Source organism: Ranitomeya imitator, chromosome 5, assembly GCF_032444005.1.
Source record: "Ranitomeya imitator isolate aRanImi1 chromosome 5, aRanImi1.pri, whole genome shotgun sequence".
Lineage (NCBI taxonomy): Eukaryota > Metazoa > Chordata > Amphibia > Anura > Dendrobatidae > Ranitomeya > Ranitomeya imitator.
This window is the reverse complement of record NC_091286.1, coordinates 16,395,653-16,419,279: the sequence shown is the minus strand read 5'-3', so window position 1 is coordinate 16,419,279 and position 23,627 is coordinate 16,395,653. Positions and strand designations below refer to the sequence as shown.

The 23,627-nt window shown below is 44.6% G+C and overlaps 1 protein-coding gene and 1 pseudogene across 1 annotated transcript in view; one reads left to right on the top strand and one right to left on the bottom strand.

The window, feature by feature from the left end:
• Positions 1-23,627, bottom strand: part of LOC138637638 (zinc finger protein 729-like) — a 304,899-nt pseudogene that overhangs the window by 203,097 nt on the left and 78,175 nt on the right.
• LOC138680722 (oocyte zinc finger protein XlCOF7.1-like) overlaps positions 1-23,627 on the top strand; it is an 86,968-nt gene that overhangs the window by 36,702 nt on the left and 26,639 nt on the right. The window contains exons 8-13 of the mRNA XM_069768006.1: positions 4,645-4,755; positions 4,863-5,030; positions 5,114-5,237; positions 5,353-5,450; positions 7,914-7,971; positions 10,490-11,662. Coding sequence (XP_069624107.1) covers positions 4,645-4,755; positions 4,863-5,030; positions 5,114-5,237; positions 5,353-5,450; positions 7,914-7,971; positions 10,490-11,662 — 1,732 coding nt within the window. The remainder of the gene's footprint in view (positions 1-4,644; positions 4,756-4,862; positions 5,031-5,113; positions 5,238-5,352; positions 5,451-7,913; positions 7,972-10,489; positions 11,663-23,627) is intronic.

Sequence of the window (23,627 nt, the reverse complement as noted above, 5' to 3'; positions counted from 1 at the left end):
TACACAGCTCTACACTATATACACTGCTCTACACTATATACACAGCTCTATACTATATATACACAGCTCTACACTATATACACAGCTCTATACTATATACACAGCTCTATACTATATATACACAGCTCTACACTATATATGCACAGCTCTACACTATATACACAGCTCTACACTATATACACAGCTCTACTCTATATACACAGCTCTACACTATATACACAGCTCTAAACTATATATACACAGCTCTACACTGTATACACACAGCTCTACACTATATACACAGCTCTACACTATATACACAGCTCTAAACTATATATACACAGATCTACACTATATACACAGCTCTATACTATATACACAGCTCTATACTATATATACACAGCTCTACACTATATATGCACAGCTCTACACTATATACACAGCTCTATACTATATACACAGCTCTACACTATATACACAGCTCTATACTATATACACATCTCTATACTATATATACACAGCTCTACACTATATACACAGCTCTACACTATATACACAGCTCTACACTATATACACAGCTCTACTCTATATACACAGCTCTAAACTATATATACACAGCTCTACACTGTATACACACAGCTCTACACTATATACACACAGCTCTACACTATATACACAGCTCTACACTATATACACAGCTCTAAACTATATATACACAGATCTACACTATATACACAGCTCTACACTATATATACACAGCTCTAAACTATATATACACAGCTCTACACTGTATACACACAGCTCTGCACTATATATACACAGCTCTGCACTGTATACACACAGCTTTACATCGTATACACACAGCTCTACACTGTATAGACACACAGCTCTACACTATATACACAGCTCTACACTATATATACAGCTCTACACTTTACACACAGCTCTACACTATATATACAGCTCTACACTATATACACACAGCTCTACACTATATATACAGCTCTACACTATATATACAGCTCTACACTATATACACAGCTCTACACTATATATACAGCTCTACACTATATACACACAGCTCTACACTATATACACAGCTCTACACTATATACACAGCTCTATACTATATATACAGCTCTACACTATATACACAGCTCTACACTATATACACAGCTCTATACTATATATACACAGCTCTACACTATATACACAGCTCTATACTATATATACACAGCTTTACATCATACACACACAGCTCTACACTATATACTTAGTGTAGCGCTATATACACAGCTCTATATTATTATTATTATTATTATTATTATACATTTTTATAGCGCCATTTATTCCATGGCGCTTTACATGTGAATACGGGGCAAATATAGACAAATACATTAAACATGAGCAGATAACAAGGCACACGAGTACATAAGGAGGGAGGACCCTGCCCGCGAGGGCTCACAGTCTGCAGGGGGTGGGTGAGGATACACTAGGAGAGGGAAGAGCTGGCTGTACGGCTGTTCAGTAGGTTGAGGATCACTGCAGGCTGTAGGCTTGTCGGAAGAGATGAGTCTTCAGGTTCTTTTTGAAGGTTTCTATGGTAGGCGCAAGTCTGATGTGTTGGGGTAGAGAGTTCCAGAGTATGGGGGAAGCACGGGAGAAGTCTTGGATGCGGTTATGGGAAGAAGAGATGAGAGGGGAGTAGAGAAGGAGGTCTTGGGAGGATCGGAGGTCGCGTGTAGGTAGGTACCGGGAGACCATGTCACAGATGTATGGAGGAGACAGGTTGTGGATGGCTTTGTATGTCAGTGTGAGGGTTTTGAACTGGAGTCTCTGGGCGATAGGAAGCCAGTGAAGGGCTTGACACAGGGGAGAGGCTGGGGAATAGCGGGGGGACAGGTGGATTAGTCGGGCAGCAGAGTGTAGGATGGATTGGAGTGGTGCCAGAGTGCTAGAGGGGAGTCCAGAGAGTAGGAGGTTGCAGTAGTCGAGGCTGGAGATGATAAGGGCATGCACTAGCGTTTTTGCAGTGTTGCGGTCAAGGAACATACTATATATACACAGCTCTTCACTATATAGACACACAGCTCTACACTATATACACAGCTCTACACTATATACACTGCTCTACACTATATACACAGCTCTACACTATATACACAGATCTACACTATATACACAGCTCTACACTATATACACAGCTCTACACTATATACACAGCTCTACACTGTATACACAGCTCTACACTATATACACAGCTCTACACTATATATACACAGCTCTACACTATATAGACACAGCTCTACACTATATACACAGCTCTACACTATATACACACAGCTCTACACTATATACACTGCTCTACACTATATACACAGATCTACACTATATACACAGATCTACACTATACACACAGCTCTACACTATATACACACAGCTCTACACTATATACACAGCTCTACACTATATACACACAGCTCTACACTATATACACACAGCTCTACACTATATACACAGCTCTACACTATATACACAGCTCTACACTATATACACAGCTCTACACTATATATACAGCTCTACACTATATACACACAGCTCTACACTATATATACACACATCTCTACACTATATATACACAGCTCTACACTATATACACAGCTCTACACTATATACACAGCTCTAAACTATATATACACAGCTCTACACTATATACACACAGCTCTACACTATATACACAGCTCTACACTATATACACAGATCTACACTATATACACAGATCTACACTATATAGACACACAGCTCTACACTATATACACAGCTCTACACTATATACACAGCTCTACACTATATACACAGCTCTACACTATATACACAGCTCTACACTATATACACAGCTCTACAATATATACACACAGCTCTACACTATATACACACATCTCTATACTATATACACACAGCTCTACACTATATACACAGCTCTACACTATATACACACAGCTCTACACTATATACACAGATCTACACTATATACACAGATCTACACTATATAGACACACAGCTCTACACTATATACACAGCTCTACACTATATACACAGCTCTACACTATATATACACAGCTCTACACTATATACACACAGCTCTACACTGTATACACACAGCTCTACACTATATACACACAGCTCTACACTATATACACAGCTCTACACTATATACACACAGCTCTACACTATATACACAGCTCTACACTATATACACAGCTCTACACTATATACACAGCTCTACACTATATATACACAGCTCTACGCTATACTGTATATACAGCTCTACACTATATATGCACAGCTCTATACTATATACACTTTGCTCTACACTGCACACAGCTCTACAGTATATACACACAGCTCTACACTATACACACAGCTCTATACTATATATACACAGCTCTACACTATATACACAGCTCTACACTATATACACACAGCTCTATACTATATACACACAGCTCTATACTATATATACACAGCTCTACACTATATGCACAGCTCTATACTATATATACACAGCTCTACACTATATACACAGCTCTACACTATATACACAGCTCTACACTATACACACAGCTCTACACTATATAGACACACTGCTCTACACTATATACACAGCTCTACACTATATACACACTACTCTACTCTATATACACACAGCTCTACACTATATACACAGCTCTACACTATACACACAGCTCTACACTATATAGACACACTGCTCTACACTATATACACACAGCTCTACACTATATACACACTACTCTACTCTATATACACACAGCTCCATACTATACACAAAGATCTATGCCGTATACGATATATTATACAGTGTAGAGCTGTGTGTATATCATATACGGCATAGATCTTTGTGTATAATGCACAGCGTAAAACTGTATGTATATAGTATATGGCATAGAGCTGAGTATATATAGCATGCAGTGTACAACTGTGAGTATACAGTATTCTGTGCACAGTGTGTTTATTATACGGTGTAAAGCTGTCACTGCGTATTTAGTATGTGTTGTAGAGTTGTGTCTTTATATTATACAGTGTAGAGCTGTTTTATATACAGGGTGGGCCATTTATATGGATACACCTGGGTGGGCCATTTGTAAAGATGCAATCCAAAATGGCCACCATGGTCACCACCCATCTTGAAAAGTTTTCCTCCTCTCATATACTAATGTGCCACAAACAGGAAGTTGATATCATCAACCATTCCCATTTTATTTAGGTTTATCCATATACATGGCCCACCCCATAGAAGCAACTTTACACCACATATTGAATTCACAGTGACAGTTGTACACCATATACTATATATACACACTGTGCACAGTATACTGTATACACACGGTTGTACACCATGCTATATATACTATATACATACAGTTCCAAACTGTATACTGTATATACACAGCTCTACACCATATACTATGTGCCCATTGCTCCTACTAATATCTGGGGAGGATTACTATTACTTCAGGGTAAGACATTGGATTTAGAGCAACCCGATATATACAAGACATCTCCATCGTATACTGTGTACAGTCCTGTATAATTTCTTATTAGATTTCCCATCCGTGTTTCTTAAGGTTTATTTTCCTTTAACAGACGATGGTCCTCTCCATCAGTGACCCCCCGAGGATGGAGCAGGACACAGACGACATGACGGCTCGGATATTAGACCTCACCTTAGAGATAATCTACTGGATCACTGGAGAGGTGAGATCATCACATCATTCTGATCTCTAGGAATAAAGCAGGGATATGACGGGAAAGGTGAAGGATTCTTGTCCTCTGTGTAGTGATCGGCGTCTCCCCATACACAGGATCACACAGTAGTGAAGACGTCGTCTGGTGGGTGTGTGACCCCCCGTGTGTCAGGAGGGCGGAGCCGGACCCCGAGTGACATCACCGAGCCTCCACCTCATTCACTGATACATGAGCAGAAGATCCTAGAACTGACCAATAGGATCACTGAGCTGCTAAGCGGAGAGGTGAGCGCTGCCGGGAATGCTGGGACATTATACAATAACGCCGGGGGAGGGGTCTGCTAATGGCGGGTCATTGTGTGTGTCAGGTTCCTATAAGGTGTCAGGACGTCACCGTCTATTTCACCATGGAGGAGTGGGAGTATATAGAAGGACACAAGGATCTGTACAAGGACGCCATGATGGAGGATCGCCGATCTATCACATCTCCGGGTAAGAGGAGACCTTCCTGGGTTGTAGAGAACAGGTCTGAGAGTCGTCTAGATTCCCCATCATCTGCTCATCACATATAGACAATGTATTCAGTCACTGCGGTTATTCCCTATAGATGGATCCAATCCGAGAAATCCCCCGGAGAGAAGTCCCAGTCCTCTAAATTCCCAGGATCGGCCAGAGAAGGAGGAAGATGTCCCCCGGGATCATCAGGTTGATGAGACGAGATTTCTGTACATTTTCTATAGATTGATATAATGAAGCTTCTACTAATCTCCAGGCGTCGTGCTGAGTACTGGAGTGTCACGAAAACATTTCAGTTCCAGTCATGCACTTGCAGCTCTCTGGCGCCCCCTTACCCTCAGGTCAGTCAGGGAACTGCACCTAGGATAAGTAGTCGCCAGAAAGGCTGCCCTATCATGCGCTGGTTATCAAGGCATTGTGCAGTGAGAACAGTATATATACTCCCAGGCCAGTAGTACACTACTGTATATTGGCGTCACTGCCAGGATCCCCCAAAAACTCCAGAACGCTATGCTGTCACCAGTTCCTCATTAGATATAAGCCAGTAAGTTACCAAGCCTTTATCGGGACAGAAACCAACCCCAGGTGGCGTGAATTTGCGCTTTGTACATGTCGGATCGATCATAGAGCATAAAGACCGAAGCTAGCAAATTTACAAGTTTACTTCATAAAAATCGGCAGTGTTTACAAAACAAACAAAATACAAATATGTACAAACAGTTATAAAATAAAAGAGATAAACGTACTAAACTTACTAAAGCTCAGTCACAGGTATGACGTGTCGAGGGGAGGAATGATTCAGCACTCCAGCATGGTGTTAGCTGCTGTCTCTCCGGCTCTGAATGCCTCCCAAATTGGATGGTTTGGCCATAAACTTAGGGACTTACGAACTTCCACTTTGGCTGACCTCACATGTGGGCTGTTTTCTTGGAGGTACACCTATTTTGGAAAGTTATCAAAAATTCCTTTTTTTCCATATCTTTGGCCTGGAAGCTCACAGGCCAACGATATTGGCATTATTTACTCCCTTGTGATTTTACCGTTATTTAGACTCCAAACACGGTATGTTTGTGATTTACTGGTGGGCAGAAATTAATTTCCCAGGTTTCCGATGGCCCTAAATGCCGCAAAACGCTGACATGCGTAACCCCAAGTGCCCAGATCCTGTAAATCTAATTTTCATGTTTTTGGGATTAATGTGTATTATTGAATTTGGCTTTGAGGATTTGGCCTATAAGACAAAGAGGTTTTTGGAGGGAAAGAACACATTCAGCTCTTCTAGTACTAGCAGGGGATAAAACTTACATTCCAGAGCTGACCATCTGCCCGGAGAGAGGGCTGCATGAAGGATTTGGTCCTAGAGAAACCAATGGGAGAAGTAGTCGACCAGCTCTGCTTGTGTCTCCAGAACAAAGGAGAATAATTCATAACTTCCTGACATGGAGGCTCCAGCAGATCCTGTTATTGTTGCTTCTAAAGCAGAACACTGCTCACAAAAGTAAGTACTGAAAGAAGTAGAAGGATTAATCTCAAGCAGTGATGAAAGACTTCTTTACTGTAAAAGCGTTGACGACGCTGATTGATGTAAGAACTGTTTTTACTGAACACATTGTCCGCCTTACAATAGACGAAGATTATTTCACGCCGAGGATAATGGCAATATTTCAGTAGACGTTGTGATGGAGCGATCACTAAGCGATATTCAAAACATACAGCAACCGTTTCTTTAAAAGTTCATGTGGGTTTATTGCTTCATAAACCCTAGAAACACAAACGGAAAGTAAACAGCCTTTAGATCAGGCAAAACAAAAACACAACGTCCATAAGAGGGCTCTGCTCAGTCAGGCCTGTGGTCACACTGGCCTGGTTAGTGTCCAGTATTCAGTCTCAGTCTTGAGCCAAAGTGCAGAGACACACTGCCTTATTTCTCGTGCAAGAATTGCATCTCACTGCACGGACTGGCCAGCACCTCTCCTGCCCTGAGCCTGAAAGCATGATGGATTACTATGCAGCTGTCAAGCTCAGGTCAGGAGAGCCGACAGCCAGTACGAGGTTTACGATGCGATTCTCGCACGAGAAATAAAGCAGTGTGTCTCTGACCAAACACACAGTTCCCCAGGCTCAGGGATACCTCCTTAACGGCTTCTCAGGTTTTCCTGCCTGACTTCATATAGGTCCTCTCAGTAGTCCAGACCCCCAGTGCTTCCTGGACTTTCAGGAGCTCCCGCCAGCTCCAGTCTCACACAGGAACATCTCCCATGTGGTGCAACCAGGAAAACATATAGGACCTTCCTGACGTCATAGGAGCACACCCCTTGGGAGGTATGTGGTTAACCTGTCCCACCCATCACTTTCTGTTTAATCCTTAAATTCAGCCCTTTACTAAAATACAGGCTTGTGGGGACTACAAGACCCAGCAACCTGTCCAGGATTCAGATCGCTGCAGACCTCTGTCAGTGCGATACATATCTGTCTCTCAGTAAATCACTAGTTGGTACATCACAACGTGTACTTGGTTGAATGTCATTGCTGTCTGATCACCATGCGAGGAGATATTTCTCATTTTTGGGTTGATTGGTTCATGTTGAGACATAAGATTAACTAGGGTTCCTTTTTTCTCTTTCTCATGTGTTTAATGTTGGATTCTTGTAGGAAAGTTCTGGTGGAACGACGAGTGGACTTCAACATCAGACATCAGCATCAGTGACTGGTAAGAGACGCTAGTCAGTCTGGTTTCTCTCTAAATGTCTATATTATTGGAACTAGTGGTGGAAAGTTCAGAAAGATGTCCTCATGGTGATTATTATTATCATTATTGATAGCAATTTATTTAGCGACTGTCTGTCCACGTCCTATCTGAAACTAAATTTTATAATTAAGGAACTTCTTCTGTTTTATCCCCTGCTCATCAGGCTAAGGCTGGAGTCACATTAGCGTATCACGTCTGATGCGATATGCTAATGACACGCGACTCCAGTTCTGCTGCGATGTGATTCGAGTGTCGGTGTTCTGTGCACAGCTGTGGAGGAGACAGAGAAATTAATTTCTCCATCTCCTCTGCTGCCAGCATCCACGGTAATCGCACTGCACTTGGGTAATATTCGAGTACAGTATGTTTATATGGGTACTTGCTCTCTGAATTTGGCATGCAAAGTTTGTTGCATTGTTTTTTCCGTCTGATCGCGATCCAGAAGGAACAAAAGAAATCAGATTGCAGTAGTCCAATATAATCGCAAATTGGAGGGAGCCCTAACCATGATATTTCCATTTCAGTGTGTGAAGCGACCATGATCCCATCTCCTGGTTGTATTTCCGTTACTCCCTTTCTCCAATCATTCGCTCTCTCATGTCACCTGCAAATTGTTTAAAAAAATATCTCTCAAATCCACCTTTTTGTTTAGAAGGAAATTAGCAAAAAGTCTCATTTGCCGCAGAATTGCACGTTTCACCATTTCAGTGTACATTGTGCATTCAAAGTAGGATAAGCTTTCCGGGCTGACAGGGGAGGACATGAATCTTTTCAGAAGGGTAGGCAGCATCTGGCAACCATAAGTCGGCTGCCCATTGGGGCATGACGCTGGAATCGGGCAGGATGCGTAACAGTATTCCTCTGCTTGAGACTCCTCCCTGAAGGTTGGATTTGCGGGAAAGCTTTAAATAAAAGAGCTTATTATTGTATATAATAATTCAGATGTACAGCATCTGCAGTAGATCACTGACAGTCATACAAAATTCTAAAGAAAAATAAGTTATACATCTACAAAATTTGGCTTTAGTATAATCAGGTAAACTCTTCATGTCCTTGTCATATTATCGAGTTGGTCAAATATTACTATTATTTGCCCCACATCTCTTCTCTACTGGTTTACAAATGACTGGGGAAGCCCTTGTAATGGATAAACCCAGATTAATGATTTTTATAAATATCACCCATTAACAAAAGTGCTCAGAAGTAACCTTAAATCCCCTCCGATAGGGCACGACTTTCTAGGAAAAGTTTTGCCCAAACTTACGGGTGGCAAAATCCCGGCATTCAGTGAGAGATCCCACAATCTCTTGTGGCCACTCTTGCAGTGAAAGTGTGAGATCTTGCTCTTTCAACTAATCCAGTGCTCCAGAAGAAGCAACAGCGAAACGCGCGTCGGGGCACCAGGGCATTGGGTGGTCTGCAGCATGAGTAAGTGGGTCTGGAGATGTTCTTTATTTAAATGATGCTTGCAACATGTTACACTTTACCGGTACTTGGGTGGTTATTATTTGGTTACTGCTGGCTATAATTTAGTCTCCTTTCCTTCATGCCCGGGCTCTGTGTAGCGTATCATGACACTCAGGTAGTTTAATTTGCTGCTTACTATGCACCTTGCACTTTTGTAGATAATTGAGGATATTTCTCTTTTCTTACCTGGATGTTCGTATGCGCTCCTTGGACTGCCCATCGCTTTCCATGGTCTGATATTGTTGCCCGCTTGCTCCCCTTTTTACATTTTGATATGACTATATTTGTAGATTGATAATGTTCATGGTTGTAAATTAAAGTATGGTGTTTAATAAAAATCAGTTTGTAACTTTACAAAACTGTAAGATGTGGATTCATTGAGCAACCTTGATTTTATTTGGAATTATATATTTTTGGTTTGGATCAAAAACTCTCTTCTTTCTATGCATTAACAACTGGTAACATTATTAGACCACGTTCACATTTTCAGTATTTGACATCATTATTTGTAGGAGTGGGTAAAAAAATGCAGAAGTGTTTCTATTATACTTTTCCTCTGATTGTTCCACTCCTGGTAACATACTGAACGTGTGAACGTGGCCTTACAGTGGTCACCATTCAGTAACTACAGCTCAGTAATCTACGTGACAGCAATGGCCTAGTGGAAAGAGCGTGAATGACTGTGGCCAGTTGTGGGATCCCTCACTGCATGCTGAGATCACACGATCTGGAAGTTCGGGCCAAATTTTGTTAGAAGTCGGTCTAATAGTTTCTTGTAAGCACTTTTGTTAATAGGTGATATTTAGAACAATTACCAGTAGAGGATTATCCACTCTTTCATTAAATAAAGTGCATCCACAGATTGGTGATAAGTACTCTTTAAATATGTTTATTATACATTTTCTAGCTCATATAACTCCTGTGAAAAACTTGTCTCCTTGTGATTTTTTTTTTTTTTTACAAAATCTTCCTAAATTTAAAAATATATTGAGAAATTATTATTTTTTTCTAGGTAAAGATTGGATGGGAAGCTCCTATAGACGTCTCCATATACCTCCCAATCATAATGTAGATGATAATCATACTACAAACGATAGTTCAATATCTCTAAATATACCTGTCGTCCTTCACAGTGGAGATCTGTCCACCGATATCAGTCATATAACGATATTGTCAAATCAATCACTGATCAGCAAACAAGGAGCTGGGCTTAGACTCGAGAATCCATTTCTATGTGGGGAAAAAGTAAATACTGAATCAAATCTTTTACGGAATGAAGAAATTCACAGAATTGAAAAGCCATTTTCATGTTTGGAATGTGGGAAATCTTTTACCAAAGAAATGTATCTTGTTCGACACAAGAAAACTCACACGGGAGAGACTCTGTTTTCATGTCCTCAATGTGGGAAATGTTTTACTCGAAAATCAAGTCTCGTGAAACATCTAAGGACTCACACAGGGGAGAAGCCATTTTCATGTTCGGAATGTGGGAAATGTTTTAGCAAGAAATGGTATCTAGTTAATCACCAGAGAACTCACACAGGGGAGAGGCCATTTTTATGTCCTGACTGTGGAAAGTCTTTTAGCCAGAAATCAAGTCTTATGGAACATATCAGAAGTCACACAGGAGAGACACCATTTTCATGTTCAGAATGTGGTAAATGTTTTCGGAAGAAATCAAACCTTCTGGATCATCTAAGACATCACACAGGAGAGAAGCCATTTTTCTGTTCAGAATGTGGGAAATGTTTTACCCATAGATCAAATCTTGTGAAGCACCAAAGAAGTCACACAGGGGAGACACCATTCTCATGCTCAGAATGTGGGAAATGTTTTACTCAGCGATCAAATCTTGTGAAGCATCAAAGAAGTCATTCAGGGGAGACACCATTTTCATGCTCAGAATGTGGGAAATGTTTTGCTCAGAAATCAGTTCTTATGGAACATCTGAAAATTCATACCGAAGAGAAGCCATTTTCTTGTCTTGATTGTGGAAAATGTTTTAGACAGAAATCATATATTGTGAAGCATCAAAGAATTCACACGGGGGAGAAGCCATTTTCATGCACAGAATGTGGGAAATGTTTTAGCCAGAGATCATACCTTGTGGAACATTTGAGAATTCACACAGGAAAGAAGCCATACTCATGCTCAGAATGTGGGAAATGTTTTACTCATAAATCAGGTTTTATACATCATCTTGGAACTCACACAGGATAGAAGCCATTTTAATGACTTGAATGTGGGATATACTTTTGAAAGGAATAAATTCTTGTTGACATCAAAGACTTCATTCAGAGTTGAAGCCAATTCCAGGTTCATAATGTTAAAAATGTAACGAAAAAAAAATCTAATTTCCTGGAACATCTAAAATGTCACACAGCGTGGAAACCATTTTGATGTTCAGATAGTAGAACATTTCTCAGGTGTGGAACTTAAAGGGGTGTTTTTCAAGGCTGGAAGCTATCCCTTATTCATTGTTTAGGGGATAACTTCCAGATTGTTAGGAGTCTGAATGACAGCTCTAAAGAGTCCTCTGTGAATGGAGTGGTGGTCGATTATGCGCAATGCTGCTTCATTCATTGTTAATGGGACAGACAGACAGCCGAGCGCTATGCTATATGTATAGCGAATAACATCTAAACTTGAGAATACCTTTAATTGTAAGGCATGCCCCCTAATAATTCCTCCTGCTGTATAATTTACCACTTGAGGACTAGAGTGCAGACATAACTACTCAAAAGAGCTTTTGTAAACTATTACAATTCTGTGATTGTGTGGATAATGCCACTGCGCTGTCATGAACCGTACCACAGCTGTAATACACAGCCCGTGGTCTGCTCTAACAGCAAAGGTCACTGCTGGCCAGTCTCAGACTGGCTCACCATAGGCCCCTTGTCACGGTTGTGGACATGGTTCCTTCTCTATCCTTTTGGGGTTAATTTGTATAGCCTCCTTTTGGTTTGGGGAGGGCTATATTTACCCGCCTTCATCTGGGGATCCTTGTCAGTGATACATCTGTTCTGGCTGTGTGTCTGACCCCCTGGTGTGCTTGCATACTGTTTAGTCCGTTTGCTTTCTTGTATATGACTTGGTCTGTTTTCTCGATCTGTGCTTCGCCTTGTGATTCTGTGCTTATTGTCTGTTTCTGGCTCCGATTTTCGGCTTGGTACTCTAACTTCCCTCTTGTCTGCCCCGTTTGTACTGCAAAGTACTGCAGAGAGGTGCGTATTTATTTACTGTGTTTTTTTATGGGGGCTGCCTTATTCTACAGTATCTGCCTATAGGGGGGGAGTGCTGCCTTATTCTACAGTATCTGCCTATGGGGGGAGTGCTGCCTTATTCTACAGTATCTGCCTATGGGGGGGGAGTGCCGCCTTATTCTACAGTATCTGCCTATGGGGGGAGTGCTGCCTTATTCTACAGGATCTGCCTATAGGGGGGGAGTGCTGCCTTATTCTACAGTATCTGCCTATGGGGGGAGTGCTGCCTTATTCTACAGTATCTGCCTATGGGGGGGGAGTGCTGCCTTATTCTACAGTATCTGCCTATTGGGGGAGTGCTGCCTTATTCTACAGTATCTGCCTATGGGGGGGGAGTGCTGCCTTATTCTGCAGTATCTGCCTATAGGGGGGAGTGCTGCCTTATTCTACAGTATCTGCCTATAGGGGTAGTGCTGCCTTATTTTACAGTATCTGCCTATAGGGGGGAGCACTGCCTTATTCTACAGTATCTGCCTATGGAGGGGAGTGCTGCCTTATTCTACAGTATCTGCCTATAGAGGGGAGTGCTGCTTTATTCTACAGTATCTGCCTATGGGGGGGAGTGCTGCCTTATTCTACAGTATCTGCCTATAGGGGGGAGTGCTGCTTTATTCTACAGTATCTGCCTATAGGGGGAGTGCTGCCTTATTTCACATTATCTGCCTATATGGGGGGAGTGCTGCCTTATTCTTCAGTATCTGCCTATGGGGAGAGTGCTGCCTTATTCTACAGTATCTGCCTATTGGGGGAGTGCTGCCTTATTCTACAGGATCTGCCTATGGGGGAGAGTGCTGCCTTATTCTACAGTATCTGCCTATGGGGGATGCTGCCTTATTCTACAGGATCTGCCTATGGGGGAGTGCTGCCTTATTCTACAGTATCTGCCTATAGGGGGGGAGTGCTGCCTTATTCTTCAGTATCTGCCTATGGGGAGAGTGCCGCATTATTCTACAGTATCTGCCTATTGGGGGAGTGCTGCCTTATTCTACAGGATCTGCCTATGGGGGAGAGTGCTGCCTTATTCTACAGTATTTGCCTATGGGGGATGCTGCCTTATTCTACAGTATCTGCCTATAGGGGGAGTGCTGCCTTATTTTACAGTATCTGCCTATAGGGGGGAGTGCTGCCTTATTCTTCAGTATCTGCCTATGGGGAGAGTGTTGCCTTATTTCACAGTATCTGCCTATGGGGAGGAGTGCTGCCTTATTCTTCAGTATCTGCCTATGGGGGGGTGCTGCCTTATTCTACAGTATCTGCCTACAGGGGAGAATGCTGCCTTATTCTACAGTATCTGCTTATGGGGGGAGTGCTGCCTTATTCTACAGTATCTGCTTATAGGGGGCTGCTGCCTTATATACAGTATCTGCCTTTAGGGGGGAGTGCTGCCTTATATACAGGATCTGCCTATGGGGGGGGAGTGCTGCCTTATTCTACAGGATCTGCCTATGGGGGAGAGTGCTGCCTTATTCTACAGTATCTGCCTATGGGGGATGCTGCCTTATTCTACAGTATCTGCCTATAGGGGGAGTGCTGCCTTATTTTACAGTATCTGCCTATAGGGGGGAGTGCTGCCTTATTCTTCAGTATCTGCCTATGGGGAGAGTGTTGCCTTATTTCACAGTATCTGCCTATGGGGAGGAGTGCTGCCTTATTCTTCAGTATCTGCCTATGGGGGGGGTGCTGCCTTATTCTACAGTATCTGCCTACAGGGGAGAATGCTGCCTTATTCTACAGTATCTGCTTATGGGGGGAGTGCTGCCTTATTCTACAGTATCTGCTTATAGGGGGGTGCTGCCTTATATACAGTATCTGCCTTTAGGGGGGAGTGCTGCCTTATATACAGGATCTGCCTATGGGGGGGAGTGCTGCCTTATTCTACAGGATCTGCCTATGGGGGGAGTGCTGCCTTATTCTACAGGATCTGCCTATGGGGGGAGTGCTGCCTTATTCTACAGGATCTGCCTATGGGGGGGAGTGCTGCCTTATATGCAGGATCTGCCTATGGGGGGAGTGCTGCCTTATTCTACAGGATCTGCCTATGGGGGAGTGCTGCCTTATTCTACAGGATCTGCCTATGGGGGGTGCTGCCTTATTCTACAGGATCAGCCTATGGGGGGCGGGGGGGAGTGCTGCCTTATTCTACAGGATCTTCCTATGGGGGGCAGTGCTGCCTTATAGACAGGATCTGCCTATGGGGGGAGTGCTGCCTTATTCTACAGGATCTGCCTATGGGGGGAGTGCTGCCTTATTCTACAGGATCTGCCTATGGTGGGAGTGCTGCCTTATTCTACAGGATCTGCCTATGGGGGGTGCTGCCTTATTCTACAGGATCTGCCTATGGGGGGGTGCTGCCTTATTCTACAGGATCTGCCTATGGGGGGTGCTGCCTTGTGCTATATTGAGGACTATCTGGCACATTATACTATACTAGATTGTGGCCCGATTCTAACGCATCGGGTATTCTAGAATATGCATGTCCCCGTAGTATATGGACAATGATGATTCCAGAATTCGCGGCGGACTGTGTTGTGAATTCTGTGGCAGAGCTCCCTCCTGTGGTCACAAGTGGTACTTCGGCTGATTCTCTCTGGGAGTTTCCGTTTGTGGAGGAAACTGGTACTGCTGCTTCTGAGTTTCCTCCCTCAGGTGATCTGGTGAGGTCGTTAGGTGCTTCTCTACTTAACCCCACCTAATGCTTTGATTCATGCTTCCTGTCAATGTTCCAGTGTTGGACTTGTGTTTCTCTGGATCATTCCTGTGGCCTGCTGCTCTGCATAGCTAAGTGCTTCTTTGCTATTTGTTGCTATTTTTTCTGTCCAGCTTGTCTATTTGTTTTGCTGGAAGCTCTGGGACGCAAAGGGTGTACCTCCGTGCCGTTAGTTCGGTACGGAGGGTCTTTTTGTCCCTTTGCGTGGTTTTCTTTAGGGTTTTGTGTAGACCGCAAAGTTATCTTTCCTATTCTCGTTCTGTCTAGAATATCGGGCCTCACTTTGCTGAATCTATTTCATCCCTACGTTTGTCTTTTCATCTTACTCACAGTCATTATATGTGGGGGGCTGCCTTTTCCTTTGGGGTATTTCTCTGAGGCAAGGTAGGCTTATTTTTCTATCTTCAGGCTAGTTAGTTTCTCAGGCTGTGCCGAGTTGCATAGGGAGCGTTAGGCGCAATCCACGGCTGCCTCTAGTTGTGTTTGGAGAGGATCAGGGATTGCGGTCTGCAGAGTTCCCACATCTCAGAGCTCGTTCTATTATTTTGGGTTATTGTCAGATCACTGTGTGTGCTCTGACCTTCATGCCCATTGTTATACTGAATTGCCTTTCATAACAGTACAGGAAGCCCAAAGTACTAATGATTCTCAATAGAGGGAAAAAAGAAGTTCTGAGACCATTTTTTTTCTTGGCATTGTGTTTTGTCTTTTTTTTCCCATAGACATTTGGGTGGTTCAGTACACAGGTGTAGCGATGGACATTAGGAGTCTGTCTTCATTTGTGGATCAGCTCTCGGCAAGAGTACAAAAGATTCAAGACACTATTGATCAGAAATCTATGTTAGAACCAAGAATTCCTATTCCTGATTTGTTTTTTGGAGATAGAACTAAGTTTCTGAGTTTCAAAAATAACTGTAAGTTATTTCTGGCCTTGAAACCTCGTTCCTCTGGTGATCCAGTTCAACAGGTTTTGATTATTATTTCTTTTTTGCGCGGCGACCCTCAGGACTGGGCATTTTCTCTTGCGCCAGGAGATCCTGCATTAAGTAATATCAATGCGTTTTTCCTGGCGCTCGGATTGCTGTACGATGAGCCTAATTCAGTGGATCAGGCAGAAAAGAATTTGCTGGCTCTTTGTCAGGGTCAGGATGAGATAGAGGTATATTGCCAGAAATTTAGAAAATGGTCAGTGCTCACTCAATGGAATGAATCTGCGCTGGCAGCTATGTTCAGAAAGGGTCTCTCTGAAGCCCTCAAGGATGTCATGGTGGGATTTCCTATGCCTGCTGGTCTGAATGAGTCTATGTCTTTGGCTATTCAGATCGGTCGACGCTTGCGTGAGCGTAAATCTGTGCACCATTTGGCGGTATTACCTGAGCTTAAACCTGAGCCTATGCAGTGCGATAGGACTTTGACCAGAGTTGAACGGCAAGAACACAGACGTCTGAATGGGCTGTGTTTCTACTGTGGTGATTCCACTCATGCTATCTCTGATTGTCCTAAGCGCACTAAGCGGTTCGCTAGGTCTGCCACCATTGGTACGGTACAGTCAAAATTTCTTCTGTCCGTTACCTTGATCTGCTCTTTATCATCATATTCTGTCATGTCGTTTGTGGATTCAGGCGCTGCTCTGAATTTGATGGACTTGGAATATGCTAAGCGTTGTGGGTTTTTCTTGGAGCCCTTGCAGTGTCCTATTCCATTGAGAGGAATTGATGCTACGCCTTTGGCCAAGAATAAGCCTCAATACTGGACCCAGCTGACCATGTGCATGGCTCCTGCGCATCAGGAGGTTATTCGCTTTCTGGTGTTGCATAATCTGCATGATGTGGTCGTGTTGGGGTTGCCATGGCTACAAGCCCATAATCCAGTATTGGATTGGAAATCCATGTCGGTGTCCAGCTGGGGTTGTCAGGGGGTACATGGTGATGTTCCATTTTTGTCAATTTCGTCATCCACCCCTTCTGAAGTTCCAGAGTTCTTGTCTGATTACCGGGATGTATTTGATGAGCCCAAGTCCGATGCCCTACCTCCGCATAGGGATTGTGATTGTGCTATCAATTTGATTCCTGGTGGTAAATTCCCAAAAGGTCGACTGTTTAATTTATCCGTGCCTGAGCACACCGCTATGCGCAGTTATGTGAAGGAATCCCTGGAGAAGGGGCATATTCGCCCGTCATCGTCGCCATTAGGAGCAGGGTTCTTTTTTGTAGCCAAAAAGGATGGTTCGCTGAGACCTTGTATAGATTATCGCCTTCTTAATAAGATCACTGTTAAATTTCAGTACCCCTTGCCTTTGTTGTCTGATTTGTTTGCTCGGATTAAGGGGGCTAGTTGGTTCACCAAGATTGATCTTCGTGGTGCGTATAATCTGGTGTGAATCAGGCGAGGCGATGAATGGAAAACTGCATTTAATACGCCCGAGGGTCATTTTGAGTATCTAGTGATGCCATTCGGACTTGCCAATGCTCCATCAGTGTTTCAGTCCTTTATGCATGACATCTTCCGAGAGTACCTGGATAAATTCCTGATTGTGTACTTGGATGACATTTTGATCTTCTCGGATGATTGGGAGTCTCATGTGAAACAGGTCAGAACGGTTTTTCAGGTCCTGCGTGCTAATTCTTTGTTTGTGAAGGGATCAAAGTGTCTCTTTGGTGTGCAGAAGGTTTCATTTTTGGGGTTCATCTTTTCCCCTTCTACTATCGAGATGGATCCTGTTAAGGTCCAAGCCATCCATGATTGGACTCAGCAGACATCTCTGAAAAGTCTGCAAAAGTTCCTGGGCTTTGCTAATTTTTATCGTCGCTTCATCTGCAATTTTTCTAGTATTGCCAAACCATTGACCGATTTGACCAAGAAGGGTGCTGATTTGGTCAATTGGTCTTCTGCTGCTGTGGAAGCTTTTCAAGAGTTGAAGCGTCGTTTTTCTTCTGCCCCTGTGTTGTGTCAACCAGATGTTTCTCTTCCGTTCCAGGTCGAGGTTGATGCTTCTGAGATTGGAGCAGGGGCTGTTTTGTCGCAGAGAGGTTCTGATTGTTCAGTGATAAAACCATGCGCTTTTTTTTCCAGGAAGTTTTCGCCTGCTGAGCGGAATTATGATGTGGGCAACCGAGAGTTGCTGGCCATGAAGTGGGCATTCGAGGAGTGGCGTCATTGGCTTGAAGGAGCTAAGCATCGCGTGGTGGTCTTGACTGATCATAAGAACTTGACTTATCTCGAGTCTGCTAAGCGTTTGAATCCTAGACAGGCTCGTTGGTCGCTGTTTTTCGCCCGTTTTGACTCTGTGATTTCGTACCTTCCGGGCTCTAAAAATGTGAAGGCGGATGCTCTGTCTAGGAGTTTTGTGCCCGACTCTCCGGGTTTATCTGAGCCGGCGGGTATCCTCAAGGAAGGAGTAAATTGTGTCTGCCATCTCCCCTGATTTGCGGCGGGTGCTGCAAAAATTTCAGGCTAATAAACCTGATCGTTGTCCAGCGGAGAAACTGTTTGTCCCGGATAGGTGGACAAATAAAGTGATATCTGAGGTTCATTGTTCGGTGTTGGCTGTTCATCCTGGAATCTTTGGTACCAGAGAGTTAGTGGCTAGATCCTTTTGGTGGCCATCTCTGTCGCGGGATGTGCGTTCTTTTGTGCAGTCCTGTGGGATTTGTGCTCGGGCTAAGCCCTGCTGTTCTCGTGCCAGTGGGTTGCTTTTGCCCTTGCCGGTCCCGAAGAGACCTTGGACACATATCTCTATGGATTTTATTTCAGATCTTCCCGTCTCTCAAAGGATGTTAGTCATTTGGGTGGTCTGTGATCGCTTTTCTAAGATGGTCCATCTGGTACCCTTGTCCAAGTTGCCTTCCTCCTCTGATTTGGTGCCTTTGTTCTTCCAGCATGTGGTTCGTTTGCATGGCATTCCAGAGAATATCGTTTCTGACAGAGGTTCCCAGTTTGTTTCGAGGTTTTGGCGAGCCTTTTGTGGTAGGATGGGCATTGACTTGTCTTTTTCCTCGGCTTTTCATCCTCAGACTAATGGCCAGACCGAACGAACCAATCAGACCTTGGAAACCTATCTGAGATGCTTTGTTTCTGCCGATCAGGATGACTGGGTGTCCTTTTTGCCTTTGGCTGAGTTCGCCCTTAATAATCGGGCCAGCTCGGCTACCTTGGTTTCGCCATTTTTCTGCAATTCTGGGTTCCATCCTCGTTTCTCTTCAGGACAGGTTGAGTCTTCGGACTGTCCTGGTGTGGATACTGTGGTGGACAGGTTGCAGCAGATTTGGACTCATGTAGTGGACAATTTGACCTTGTCCCAGGAGAAGGCTCAACGTTTCGCTAATCGCAGACGCCTTGTGGGTCCCCGACTTCGTGTTGGGGATCTGGTTTGGTTATCTTCTCGTCATATTCCTATGAAGGTTTCCTCTCCGAAGTTTAAACCTCGTTTCATTGGTCCTTATAGGATTTCTGAGGTTATTAATCCTGTGTCTTTTCGTCTGACCCTCCCAGATTCTTTTTTCATACATAACGTCTTCCATAGGTCATTGTTGCGGAGATACATGGCACCTATGGTTCCATCTGTTGACCCTCCTGCCCCGGTTTTGGTGGAGGGGGAATTGGAGTATATTGTGGAGAAGATTTTGGATTCTCGTGTTTCAAGACGGAAACTCCAGTATCTGGTTAAATGGAAGGGTTATGCTCAGGAGGATAATTCCTGGGTTTTTGCCTCTGATGTCCATGCTCCCGATCTTGTTCGTGCCTTTCATGTGGCTCATCCTGGTCGGCCTGGGGGCTCTGTTGAGGGTTCGGTGACCCCCTCCTCAAGGAAGGGGTACTGTTGTGAATTCTGTGGCAGAGCTCCCTCCTGTGGTCACAAGTGGTACTTCGGCTGATTCTCTCTGGGAGTTTCCGTTTGTGGAGGAAACTGGTACTGCTGCTTCTGAGTTTCCTCCCTCAGGTGATCTGGTGAGGTCGTTAGGTGCTTCTCTACTTAACCCCACCTAATGCTTTGATTCATGCTTCCTGTAAATGTTCCAGTGTTGGACTTGTGTTTCTCTGGATCATTCCTGTGGCCTGCTGCTCTGCATAGCTAAGTGCTTCTTTGCTATTTGTTGCTATTTTTTCTGTCCAGCTTGTCTATTTGTTTTGCTGGAAGCTCTGGGACGCAAAGGGTGTACCTCCGTGCCGTTAGTTCGGTACGGAGGGTCTTTTTGTCCCTTTGCGTGGTTTTCTTTAGGGTTTTGTGTAGACCGCAAAGTTATCTGTCCTATCCTCGTTCTGTCTAGAATATCGGGCCTCACTTTGCTGAATCTATTTCAACCCTACGTTTGTCTTTTCATCTTACTCACAGTCATTATATGTGGGGGGCTGCCTTTTCCTTTGGGGTATTTCTCTGAGGCAAGGTAGGCTTATTTTTCTATCTTCAGGCTAGTTAGTTTCTCAGGCTGTGCCGAGTTGCATAGGGAGCGTTAGGCGCAATCCACGGCTGCCTCTAGTTGTGTTTGGAGAGGATCAGGGATTGCGGTCTGCAGAGTTTCCACGTCTCAGAGCTCGTTCTGTTATTTTGGGTTATTGTCAGATCACTGTGTGTGCTCTGACCTCCATGTCCATTGTTATACTGAATTGCCTTTCGTAACAAGACTGTGCCCGTCGCTGATTGGTCGAGGCAATCTTTATGACATCATCGTCGCCATGGTAACCATTATGACATCTACGTTGATACTGTGCTCGTTGCTGATTGGTCGAGGCCTGGCGGCCTCGACCAATCAGAGACGCGGGATATCTACGTCCTTTATGACATCATCGTCGCTGTGCCCGTCGCTGATTGGTCGAGGCAACCTTTATGACATAATCGTCGCCATGGCAACCATTATGACATCATCGTCGCTGTGCCCTTCGCTGATTGGTCGAGGCCTGGCGGCCCGATTCTAACGCATCGGGTATTCTAGAATATGCATGTCCCCGTAGTATATGGACAATGATGATTCCAGAATTCGCGGCAGACTGTGCCCGTCGCTGATTGGTCGAGGCACCCTTTATGACCTCATCGTCGCCATGGCAACCATTATGACATCTATGTCGATACTGTGCCCGTCGCTGAATCAGAAACATGGGATTTCTACATCCTTTATGACATCATCGTCGCTGTGCTCGTTGCTGATTGGTCGACGCCTGGCGGCCTCGACCAATCAGAGACGCGGGATTTCTACGTCGATGCTGTGCCGGTCTCTGATTGGTCGAGGCCTGGCGGCCTCGACCAATCAGAGAGCCGGGATTTCCAGGACAGACAGACAGACAAAGACAGACAGACGGAAAAACCCTTAGACAATTATATATATAGATGGAGGTTATCTATGGGGCCATCATTCAGTGTGGGGATTACAGTGTTGGAGCCATCAAACAGTTTGAAGGCTACTAAGGGGTCAGTATACTGTGTGGGTGGTACTATACAGTTAGGGGGCATTATACTGTGTATAGGGGAGCTGTACAGGGGGGAGACTCGGGACATTATTAAATGTAAAGTGGGCACTTACTGTAATAGGGGAACTCAGGTTACTGTGACTATCAAAGAGGCACACAGAGGGCATTATTACTTTCAAGGGGGCAAAATGTGGGCTCTGTTTTCTAGGGCACTTGCACCCGGTATTACTATATTATAGAGGGGTGCTTTAGAATTTAGAGGATACAGAGAACCACAGAGTAGGTGCAGTAATAGAGACACATATGGCAGCAGCGGCTCAGTATTGGGGTATCAGGTGCAGTAATAGGGACACATACGGCAGCAGCGGCTCAGTATCGGGGTAGATGGGGCAGTAATGGGGTCACATACGGCAGCAGAGGCTCAGTATCGGGGTATCAGGTGGCGTAATAGGGACACATACGGCAGCAGCGGCTCAGTATCGGGGTATCAGGTGCAGTAATGGGGTCACATACGGCAGCAGCGGCTCAGTATCGGGGTATCAGGTGCAGTAATAGGGTCACATACGGCAGCAGCGGCTCAGTAATGGGGTATCAGGTGCAGTAATAGGGACACATACGGCAGCAGAGGCTCAGCATTGGGGTATCGGGCAGTAATAGGGACACATACGGCAGCAGCGGCTCAGTATTGGGGTATCAGGTGCAGTAATATGGACACATACGGCAGCAGCGGCTCAGTATTGGGGTATCAGGTGCAGTAATAGGGACACATACGGCAGCAGCAGCTCAGTATTGAGGTATCAGGGGCAGTAATAGGGTCACAAACGGCAGCAGCGGCTCAGTATTGGGGCTTCAGGTGCAGTAATAGGGACACATACGGCAGCAGGGGCTCAGTATTGGGGCTTCAGGTGCAGTAATAGGGACACATACGGCAGCAGCAGCTCAGTATTGAGGTATCAGGGGCAGTAATAGGGTCACAAACGGCAGCAGAGGCTCAGTATTGGGGTATCAGGTGCAGTAATAGGGACACATACGGCAGCAGCGGCTCAGTATTGGGGCTTCAGGTGCAGTAATAGGGACACATACGGCAGCAGAGGCTCAGTATTGGGGTATCAGGGGCAGTAATAGGGACACATACGGCAGCAGCGGCTCAGTATTGGGGCTTCAGGGGCAGTAATAGGGACACATACGGCAGCAGAGGCTCAGTATTGGGGTATCAGGGGCAGTAATAGGGTCACATACGGCAGCAGCGGCTCAGTATTGGGGCTTCAGGTGCAGTAATAGGGACACATACGGCAGCAGAGGCTCAGTATTGGGGTATCAGGGGCAGTAATAGGGACACATACGGCAGCAGCGGCTCAGTATTGGGGTATCGGGCAGTAATATGGACACATACGGCAGCAGCGGCTCAGTATTGGGGTATCAGGTGCAGTAATAGGGACACATACGGCAGCAGCAGCTCAGTATTGAGGTATCAGGGGCAGTAATAGGGACACATACGGCAGCAGCAGCTCAGTATTGAGGTATCAGGGGCAGTAATAGGGTCACATACGGCAGCAGCGGCTCAGTATTGGGGCTTCAGGTGCAGTAATAGGGACACATACGGCAGCAGCGGCTCAGTATTGGGGCTTCAGGTGCAGTAATAGGGACACATATGGCAGCAGCGGCTCAGTATTGGGGCTTCAGGTGCAGTAATAGGGACACATACGGCAGCAGGGGCTCAGTATTGGGGTATCAGCAGGATGAGGGGTTTGTGCAGGTTGGGAATAGATGGTGATGGC